This window comes from Narcine bancroftii, chromosome 4 (assembly GCF_036971445.1).
Source record: "Narcine bancroftii isolate sNarBan1 chromosome 4, sNarBan1.hap1, whole genome shotgun sequence".
Classification (NCBI taxonomy): Eukaryota; Metazoa; Chordata; class Chondrichthyes; order Torpediniformes; family Narcinidae; genus Narcine; species Narcine bancroftii.
The window spans coordinates 210767315-210778560 of NC_091472.1; the positions used below are offsets into that span (position 1 = coordinate 210767315).

Below are 11246 nucleotides of genomic sequence, written 5' to 3' on the forward strand. Positions count from 1 at the left end.
GGCAGAAGAATGTCAGGGGGAGGGTATTCTTATACTGAAATGAACTGTATAAAAGTTGGGTGAGCCCCAGTGTATGTGTGTATTCCCAGGATAAGGGGAAGCACCCAACTTTACATTGTTGTATAATAAATGTTCTTTGTTCTCAATTTTTGTCTCAAGCAATTTCTGTGAAGGTACTTCTGTTTCTAACACCCCTATTAATGAAACTCATCAGCCCATAGGCCTTCTTAAATATCCTATCGACCTGTGCGCTGACCTTGAGGGATATATGGATTTAAACCCCAAGGCCCCTCTGTTCATCCACTCTGAAATAACTATTAACCCTGTACTCACCTTTCTGGATTTGACCTTCCAAAATGCATCACCTCACACTTATCTAGAGTGAACTCCATCTGCCACTTTTCTGCTCAACTCTGCATTCTCTCCATATCCTCTTATAACCTCTGACAACCTTCAGCTCCATCAACTCCTCCAACCTTCCTGTCATGTGCAAACTTCCTGACCTATCCATCCGCATTTTCAGAGGTATTAGAAAAATCACCAAGAGCAGGGGTCCCATGATAGATCCTTGCAGCGCCTCCACTAGTCACTTTCCTTCCACTACTACTCTCTGCATTCTTCCGGCAGTGCAGGGTCCACTGATCCCGTGCCTCATGACTTTCTGGATGTCTTTCTCATGGGTTACCTTGTCAAATGCTTTGTTAAAATCCACATCTACCACCCTACCCTTAGCAATTTTTTTTATTATCTTCTCAAAAAACTGGACTCATGAGGCTATGCCGACTATCCTGGAGTAGACTGTGCTTCTCCAATAGTTTGCACACTATTGACATAAGACTCACTGAGTTATAATTCCCAGGATTCTCCCTATTACCTTTTTAAAAACCAGAGACTACATTTGCCATTCTCCTCTGGCACCTCCCCTGTGAGCAGATGATTCAAAGATCATAGCTACTGCCCCAGTTATCTTTTCTCTCACTTCCCACAGCAGCCTGGAGCATATCGCGTTCAGCCCCAGAGACTATCAATCTTGATGTTTTTAAGAAGATCCAACTCTTCCACTTCTTTAACCTTCATATTGTCCAGCGCTTTCCCGTTTTGACGGTTTTCATCCCTTTCTATAACTATGTTGAAGCTAAGAGAGTTGTGGTCACTCTCACCAAAATGCTCCCCCACCTGACCAGGTTCATCCCCTGAACCAGATCCAGTACAGCCTCTCCTCTAGTCGGCCGGTCCACATAATGTATCTTCAATCCTTCTTGAGTACACCAAATTCTATCGCATCTATTGCTCTAGCAGTTGAACTCACCCATAACAACAAGCTTGTATATCCCGCACCATTCCAAAATCTGCCTGCTTATCTGCTCCTCAGTGTCCCGGGGGCTATTTGGGGGCCTATAGACCACTCCCAGCACAGTGAAAGCCCCCTTCCTATTTCTGCCTTCCACCCACACTGACTCAGTGGACAATCCCTGTGCAGCTTTCTCCCTGTCTATCATGTTCTTGCAATGGAGGGAGTGCAAAGGCGATTCACCAGGCTGATACCTGGAATGGCAATAACTTATGAGGAAAGATTGCACAATTTCGGATTGTACACGCTGGAGTTTAGAAGATTGAGAGGGGATCTCATAGAGACATAAAATTCTGGCAGGTCTGGACAGAATGGATGCGGAAGGGATGTTTCCAATGGTGGGGCCATGGTTCCAGGATAATAGGCAAACCATTTAGAACCGAGATGAGAAGGAATTTCTTTACCCAGAGGGTGGTGAATCTGTGGAATTCATTGCCACAGAGAGCAGTAGAGGCAGGTTCACTGAATATATTTAAGAGGGAATTAGATATATTTCTTCAGTATAAGGGAATTAGGGGCTACGGAGAGAAGGCAGGGACGGGGGTACTAAACTTTAAGATCAACCATGATCTCATTGAATGGCGGAGCAGGCTTGAAGGGCCAAATGACCTACTCCTGCTCCTATCTTCTATGTAACTCTATGTGTTACTATCTGTGACCAGTAATGTTACCCCCACCTTTTCTACCTCCCATCCTATTCATTTTAAAACACCTAAACCTAGTCTATCCAGCCTTGTGCACTCCCAAATCAAGGCTACCTGCGAATTGGAGGAACCTCGAATATTCCATCTGGACACTTTCCAACCAGATGTGACTAACATCAACTTCTCTAGTTTCCAATGAACCTCCCCCGGGTCCCTCTCTCTTTCCCTATTCCCCATTTCCTTTCCTCCAGCTCCCCACTCCCCTTCCCAACCAGTTACCCCCCATCATGCCTCAGCTTTTTGCTCTTCTTCCCGCAAACCTGTATCCACCTACGACCTCCCTCCTGTTAGTGTGAGCTGCTCCCCCTTTTCTCCCTCCTCTTTATTCAATGACTGACTGCTTTTTGCTCAGGCCTCAGTGAAGGGCCCAGGCCCGAAACATTAGTTAACCTATAGACGTTGAGTGACCTGCTGAGTTTCTACAGTATCACACTGTAGACCTAGCATCTGCAGACTCCCCTATTTAACTTTACATAGAGGGTGGTGGGCATGTGGAATGAGCTGCTAGGGGTAGTCATGGAGGCAGGTGAACTTAAAGACATATATTCAGGAACATGGATCAGAAGAGTGTAACTGGGATGTGGGCCAAATGGGTCAGCACGAACAATCTGGATCAAAGGGCCTGTTTTCTGCACTGCACAACTTTATGAGCCATTGAGGCTGATCAATGCCCACCCACTTCCCATTCCCCTTGGTTTGGAAAACATTCATTCACCTTGAGTTTCCAAATGACAGTTTATGAAACACCCATTCCCACTTGTGGCAAAGGCTTCCACACTCTTACCCACCCAAGTTCTGCTCCCTGAATGGCCAGGCACCCTAATCCCACCTCACTCCAGCCCACTCCATCACCAGAATAGGGAGAGGAGGGAGAAGTTATCAGTTTCATTCCAGTCAATGGGACTGGGCAGAATAATAATTCAGCACAGGATAGATGGGCCAAATGACCTGTTTCTGTGCTGTTCTGTGGTTCAACAGCAAAAAGACCATTCAAATAATCCTAATTAAAGCCCATGTATAGCCCGCTATTCAACAGACAACACGCTGGATGTTCAAGGTTAAGGCCATTTATTTGGCATGTGCCAAGTACATTCAACTGCAGGACTGTTACAGGGGCTGTTAAGATCAGATGGACATGGACCGACCCTGGGTAGAATGACAGGGGTGTGGGGTCAGATCAGCAACAGAATCTGGCTCACTTGTGGACCCGCTGGTGCTTCAACAGCCCATCTGACTGGGTGAAGCTCCTGAAGCAAATGAAGGGCCTCTCCCCAGTGTGGACCCGCTGGTGCTTTCGCAGGTTAGAAGAGAGGGTGAAGCCCTTGCCGCACTCAGCGCAGGTGAAGGGCCTCTCCCCAGTGTGGACCCGCTGGTGCGTCAGCAGGATGGATGACCGGGTGAAGCCCTTACCACACTCAGCGCAGGTGAAGGGCCTTTCCCCAGTGTGGACCCACTGGTGTGTCAGCAGGATGGAAGACCGGGTGAAGCCCTTGCCACATTCAGGGCAAGTGAAGGGCCTCTCCCCAGTGTGGACCCTCCGGTGTATCTCAAGGTTGGACCTATTGGTGAAGCTCTTCTCACACTCAGGGCAGGTGAACGGCTTTTCTCCAGTGTGGTCTCGCTGGTGGGTCAGCAGGTGGGAGTTCTGGGTAAAGCCCTTGCCACACTCAGGGCAGATGAAGGGCCTGGCTTCAGTGTGGACCCACCAGTGCATCTCAAGCTGGGACAAACTGACAAAGGCCTTCTCGCACTCGTGACAGACGAACGGCTTTTCCCCGGTGTGCACCCTCTGGTGGGTCAGCAGGTGAGAGGTCTGGATGAAGCCCATGCCACACTCGGGGCAGGTGAAGGGCCTCTCTCCAGTGTGGCCCCGCTGATGCCTGTGCAGATTGGACCTATTGGTGAAGCCCTTCCCGCACTCAGGACATGTGAAGGGCTTCTCCCCAGTGTGGACCCGCTGGTGGGTCAGCAGGTTGGAGGACTGGGTGAAGCCCATGCCACACTCAGGGCAGGTGAAGGGCCTCTCTCCAGTGTGACCCCGCTGATGTCTCCGAAGATTGCACCTATTGGTGAAGCCCTTCCCGCACTCAGGGCAGGTGAAGGGCTTCTCCCCGGTGTGGACATGCTTGTGCATCAGCAGGCTGGAGGCCTTGCTGAAGCCCTTGCCGCACTCAGGGCAGGTGAAGGGCCTTTCCCCCTTGTGCAACCGCTGATGTATCTGAAGGCTATACAACCTGGTGAAGGCCTTCTTGCATTTGGGGCAAATGAACGGCCTATCCCCGGTGTGGACCACCTGGTGCCTATGTAGGTCGGAGGTCTGGATGAAACCTTTGCCACACTCAGTGCAGGTGAAGGGCCTCTCCCCAATGTGGAACCACTGGTGCGCTGTTAACTGACTCGACCGTTTAAAGTTCTTCCCACAGTCGGAGCACTGAAGTGAGTTCATCGCTGTGGGTACAAGAGACTGTGACCGGTGGATAAATCAACGCAGTCTTTCCCCGGGACACACAACAGCCCTCCGTTTTTGGACCCGGTGCTGCACTTTGCTCCTGGTGCCCAGCACCCCGTGCTGAATCACCTTTGGTCCCCGGCAAGCACTGGGAGCTTTGGTGCAGCTCACGTGCACATTAAGTCATTTCCTATGAGTCTGTGCTCTCTCTTCTTTCACAGGGTAATGGGGCACTTACTTCGCTGAAGAGATTTCTGTGTAACAGTCATCACCATGAGAGGCGTTGAGCGATTGTCATTAAAGAAAGCTGTTCTCGGTCCTGTGTCTCCCAAATCAATCTCCCAGGGCGTGACTGCTACGATGGACGAAACACATCAATGCACAGAAAGATCCCATCAACGATGGTGTAATAAATATACCAGGATAATTTCCCAGCACCTCCTTGGAACATATCAGGCAATATTCGTATAAGTGTGAGGAGAGGGGGATGTCGGAAGGCGTTGGCCCGTAACGTTGGGGATTATTTTTCTCTTCCACCGATGCTGCTTGACCCGCTAAGTTCCTCCAGCAGAGCGGAGCGACCAGCGCAGCGTGATTACAGAGCCAGGCATCTGGATTCCAATCCAGCACTTTCTGTAAGGAGTTTGTATGTTCTCCCCGTGACCTGGGTGGGTTCCTCTCAGCCTTCACAAAAAATCCTCATGGGGTCGGTCAGTTAATTGGTGTATTTGGGTGGTACGGGCTCGTGGGCTGGAAGGGTCTGGTGCCGTGCTGGATCTCTAAAATTAAAAATAAAAATAAGTTTTGTTTCAAGTTAGATTGTTGTGTCCAAGTCTCCGACTAGCACAAAAATTCAAAACTTATGACTTTACATTAACAATGTAACACACTTGTGGACAGTCACTGCCATCGGCTGCTCTGCACCTGCTGCAATCGCACTATAGTCACCATGCTCGGAATAGAGTACAGCGCCAGCGCGAGCTCCACATTGGGGGGGGGGGGGGGGTAGTTGAATTGAGTAAAAGCAGGGAGCAGATGCCATGCTATGGGCTCTCTCTCTCTCTCTCTCTGATTGTGTGCAGTGAAGTTGTTTGGTTCACCTCCACTGCCAACTTGTCTAGTTATTCAGCACGCAATAATGAACATGGTATCAGAGGTGGGTTCGAGAGCGTTCCAAGCCTGAGGCCTTCCAATCAGACACAGATTCACATTTGCAACGGGCTCCATAATGGCGGATGGATTTTGACAACCCAACCCACTCGCGTTTGAAGGAAATGTAGCGAAGAACTGGAGTAATTTTGAGCAAGCGTATGACATATTTAACACACAGTTACAAGGCTGCTCGAACTAGCGTATACATTTGTTAAATTTGGTGGGCCCGAAAGCCATTGAAAGGGAGAGATCATACGTATACACAGACAAAGTGAACAAAGGGGAACTTGTTACCAGGCCGGCTGAATCAAGAGGGGACCCCGAATGTTTAAAACGAAAATTCAGGGAAATGTGCAATCCACAGAGAAACATGACGATGAAAAGGCACAAGTTTAATACTAGTGATCAAAATCTTGGTGAGTCAATTCACTCATATGTCAGCAATTTGAAAATCAGGGTGAAGACCTGTAACTTTAGATTGCTCTGTGAGGAATTAATTAAAGATAGGATGGTTTGTCGTATTTGTGATGACAGTATGTGGAAAGCACTTCTGCACGACAACAAGATAACACGAGCAAAGGCCATCTGTAACAATATTAATATTTGGGGAGATTTTATAAGATTTAGATTTACACATTTTAAAACAGATCTTATTTGAAAGACATAAGCAGCTTTCACAAGTAGGTGTTAATTGCACTGACTTCATAAAATGCTTGACCATTGTCTTGCTGGAGTCATGCTGTCTATCAGGTACCATTTCTGCAAAGAGACCACAGAAAGGTCATTCCTGGATTGTTTACCTAAGCTAACATCAGATGGGAGCAGAAGAACTCCCGTTTTGTTCAGGAAGGTTTGAGTTAACAGCTCAGTCAGTCAGTACCACTGACAAGTAACTGCAAAGTGCAATCCAGGGAAAACTGATGAAAGCAAGTTCCAGAGCAGTAGATGGCTGGAAGTGCTATATAGAGGAAGGAATGGAACTCTGTGGTAGCTTGAAGAGGTTACCATCTAGAAGAACCTGATGTGGCAAGTTTCATCAGCGAGACCCTGAGGTGGTGGTACCTTAGTTGTGGAAATCCTGGAGCAACAAATCTCTCTCTCTGCAAACCCTACAAGAACCTTCCTGAGTGGTAAACATTTATCTTTCAAGCACCAAGCCTGGTGAACTTTATACAAGTTAAATTCTGTGCACAGTATGGTAATTGCCTGCAACCAGAGAACTTGGAAGAAGGAGAAATGAGATTGAATTGTGAACCAAAGAAATTTTCTTGAATTTACACACACATTGCATACACGTGCGCTTAGAATTAGAAGGGGGATTATTTGGATTAGTTAAGTATAGAGTTAAGTTAATGTTTGATTCTATTTTCATGTTTGAAGTTGATTAAAAATAACTTGTTTTGAAAGCTACTTGTCTTGGTGAATGTCTATTGCTGCTGGGTTTTGGGGTCCTTTGGGCTCATAACACTATCTATCTGGCATACAAAACTACTGACGAAAACAGCAAAAAGCTGGCGTCTCCACACAGCAGGCCACGAGCATCGACCCATACCAGGCGGACCAGAAGACAGTGGCTGGAGGCCAGGAGGAAGAGCCAGCCAGGCCACCCTACACTCTCGTTCATGGCAGGCCGCAGTAACTGTGGAGGCGATCACATGGCGAGAAATGTGCCCAGCATTCGGCCAGCAGTGCAGAACCTGTGGGAAGTGGAACCATTAAAGCACATGCTGCAGATCCAGGCAGCAAACACATGGACCAGACCCAGAAGGACGATCAACCAGTTGGAGCCGGAACAAGGGGGAGACAACCCTAACGATGAGTTCTACATCAATGGGCTGACCCCGCAGTTAACAGGCAAACCAGGGAAACCCACATCAGAGGAAACAACGAGGCCTTCGTATCTATGAAAGTCAACAGCAAGGCAGCAGATGAAGGTCGACACAGCAGCTAAAGACATTCAACAGGCTGAAAAGAGCAGAATAGGTTAAACCATGCATCAGGTTTCCAAGTCTGGTGGCATATGGAATCCAACCCAACAGCATGGAGCAGCCTGGGTACAGGGACAGTTATACATGGTTCACAAAGGCGTCACATCTCTGCTAGGCCTGGGCACATGGATGGACATGGGACTTGTTTCATTCAGCAGAGAGCTATACCAGATTAGCCCCTCCGAAGAAGACCTATCAGAGAATTTCTTCCGAATATGGTGAGCTTTACACAGATGAGCTGGGGAGGCTCCTGGTGACATACTCCTTCTGACTTGACCCGAAGGTAAGACCTGTGCTTCGTCTGGTGCACTGCATTGGGATGGCAATGAAGATTAAGGTCAAGGCAGAGCTGGACAATAATGCAAGACGTGGGTGTAAATACTCATTTTCAAAGCCAACTGAATGGGTATCCTCCATGGAAGCCGCCATGAAGAAGGATTCGGATCTGCATAAACCTGCGAGACCACATCACCCCATGCACATTGTAGAAGGTGTCGCACAGATGGTAAGCGCAATGGTATTCTCAGCCCTAGATGCAAAAAACTCATTCTGGTATGTCTCACTTGACTATAACTCGTCGCTACTGACCACATTCAGCACTGCATTTGGTCGGTACAGGTTCTTGCAGATACCATTTGGAATCAATTTGGCCAGTGAAATATTCCAAAGAAACATAGAGCAAATTTTCGCCGAGCACCCCTATGCCATCATAGTCGATAATATATTGGTAGGCAGCAAGACTCATGAGGAACAAGACGCAAAGTTGAAGAAGGTGCTCGACCGAGCACGGAAGGTAAACTTGAGGCTCAAAACCTGGAAGTGGAGGTTCCACCTAAACCAAGTCAGCCTCATATATCACATGTTGACCAGCAAAGGCCTAAAAGCTGACCCCTCCAAAATGAGGGCCATTAGTGAAATGAGGATGCAAACAGACGTGGCAGCCCTGCAACGATTCCTTGGCATGGTAAACTACCTGGGCAAATTTATCCCCAGCTGACAGCCCCAATGGGGCAGCTGAGAGTGGACCTGGCACAAACAGCAGCAAAATGCTTTTGACACTTTAAAGAAACACATGTCATGCCCACTACGAAGTACTGTGACAGACTAGGTTATATTTTATATTATAACCATATAACCGTTTACAGCATGGAAACAGGCCATGTCGGCCCTTCAAGTCCGTACCGGTTCACTTGAACAACTCCACTAGCTCCTCCACAAACTCCTGAGGAAGTAGAGGCTTTCTTCATGATGCCATTGGTGTGTTGGTTCCAGGAAAGGTCATGAAATCACTTGAATTTCTAACCAGCAAGAATGCACCTTTCAAATCCATGAAAATGAAGGCACAAATATTTTGGACCATAAAGCCGATATTTACTGTATTACTATATAGCAAAACTATATGGGATACTGAACTTAGGATAAATTAAACTGTTCAATTTTATTTCATTTTTTACATTTTTATGTTTAGGTTCATCCACACTTCCTCAGTGTTCAGGTTGAATAACCTCCAATGATGAACTCTCACTCTGTAATGCCTGAAGTGTACAGATATGTTTTTGGAAGATAGATTGTGGGGTTTTTAGTTAGGTCACACACAGATACAAGTACTTCAAAACAGATCTCATTTAAAATGCTGGAGCTCTGCTCAAGCAAGACAGTCCATGTTCTGAGTGCCTTTGCAAAAACTTTGAAGAATGCCTACAGACTTCATAATTGGACAAGCTGTGGAAAGCAACAGATGAACTGACTCATAAGATTGGGTCTGGTTCTGTGGTCTGACTGAGTGCAGTTTGCTGTTCCAAGATGGTCATGTGGTTTTCACTGAGAGAGAGAATTCAGTTCAGCAGCAGGGACTGGAACATGACAAGCTGGCAAGCTTGTGGAAAAACCCCATTTTGAAGATGGGTTGTGAGTTCTTAGTTCAGCCTGTTCAAAGCCCTTGCAGTCATTTGAAATGAGGGAAACAAAAAGGTTATCATCTAGAAAACCCTGATGGGGCAAGTTTCTTCGGCAAGACACAGAAGTGGTTGATTGGAAGGAATCTGTTTGTGTACAATCACACTCTGAAAACCGACAAGAACCTTCCTGAGTGGTAACTATTTACCTTTCAAGCACCAAAGCCTGGTGAACTTCATAAATGTTAAATTCTGTGCACAGTATAAGAATTGCCTGTAACCAGTGAACTTGGAGAAATGAGAAGTGAGATTACACTGTGAACCAAATAACTTTTCTGAACAAACACACACATTAGAAGGGGATTAAGTTTATAGCAATAAGTCAGAGTTTGATCCTGTTTTCATGTTTAAAGATAATTAAAAGCAACTTTTGTTTAAGTAACATTTGTCTTGGTGAATATTTATTGCTGCTGCTGGGTTTTTTGGTCCTCTGGGCCTGTAACAGTATGATGACCAGTGATGCTGACCTGGAACCTGGGGGTGGGTGGGTGCAGGAGGGTTAGGGTGATGGAGGGGATGGGTAGGGAGGGTTGGTTGATGGAGAGGGTGAGATGCGGTGAGGGGAGGGTGGGTGATGGAGGGGTCAGGGGGCCAGCTGTTCAGAAGTGAGCAATGATGCAGACTTATCCCCTCCCCCCTGGACCTGACCCGACCCCACGGCGGATTTCTCACTTACTCCCCCCCACCCCGGATTTCCCACTTAACCACCCCCCCCCGAACCGACTCAACAAGGGATTTTCCACTTACCCACGGACTCGAGGCCGTTGAAGAACGCTTCCCGAATCGCGAGACTGGAGCAGACTGACCGTTGAGTGACGTCGACCTCGAGAGGCCTGGAGTGCGACGTATTGCGTCACTACGTCACTTGTAAGTGACCTCACATTCTAGAAACCGTCGGTGCGGAGCGGCTCCAGGTCCGTTTAAACAGAAATGAGCCGAATCCTGACTGCCGCGCTGCCCTGAGTTGGAGCCGGTGCTACCGTGGGGTGAAAGGGTCGAGAGGCACCAAGGTCCGGGCGGGGCCATGTATGCCCACAGTGGGGGAAGCAATAGGGGCGGGGAGGGGGTTGAGGGCAGGGACCGTGCCTCCTGTCACACGGGGAGGGGGGGGGGGAATCAGGGAGAAGGATCCGTGACGACGGCGTGGGCAGCAAGTGTGTCCGGCTGTCGCCCCTGTCTCCCTCGGCCGCACGGATGGGTGGGGGCAGCAGTCGGACCCACGGGGGAGCGGACAGGGTCCCACACAGAGCAAGGGGGAGGGGGACAGGGGGCAGACAGGCTCCCACACAAGGCAAGGGAGAGGGACAGGGCGATGGATCCCCTCCCCTCCCCCCAGTTTCGATCTCTTCTGACAGCGAAACATGGTTCTGTGGGCAAAACATGCAGACATAACACACATACACACACAGAACACATACACACACAGAACAGATGCCCCCACCCCCACACAGAGAACAGACACACACACACACACACACACATAGAGAACAGATACGCATACACATAACTGATAAACACACAGAGATAACAGATACACACACACAAAGACATGCAACATATGCAGGACAAATATTTAATCTGCACAAATAAATACATATTGTTTTGTCCCAATGAGAGTCTCGGATGGTCAGTACGAACAGTACCTTT

At 48.0% G+C, this 11246-nt stretch overlaps 1 protein-coding gene across 1 annotated transcript; it reads right to left on the minus strand.

The window, feature by feature from the left end:
- Nucleotides 1–3106: 3106 nt before the first annotated feature.
- On the minus strand, nucleotides 3107–10613 carry LOC138761540 (zinc finger protein 235-like). The gene is made up of 2 exons (XM_069933841.1): nucleotides 10347–10613; nucleotides 3107–5283 (listed from the first exon to the last, which is right to left on the minus strand). Exon 2 carries the CDS (start codon nucleotides 4499–4501, stop codon nucleotides 3251–3253), a length of 1251 nt encoding a protein of 416 aa, XP_069789942.1. The 5' UTR covers nucleotides 4502–5283; nucleotides 10347–10613; the 3' UTR covers nucleotides 3107–3250.
- Between the last annotated feature and the right edge of the window lie 633 nt (nucleotides 10614–11246).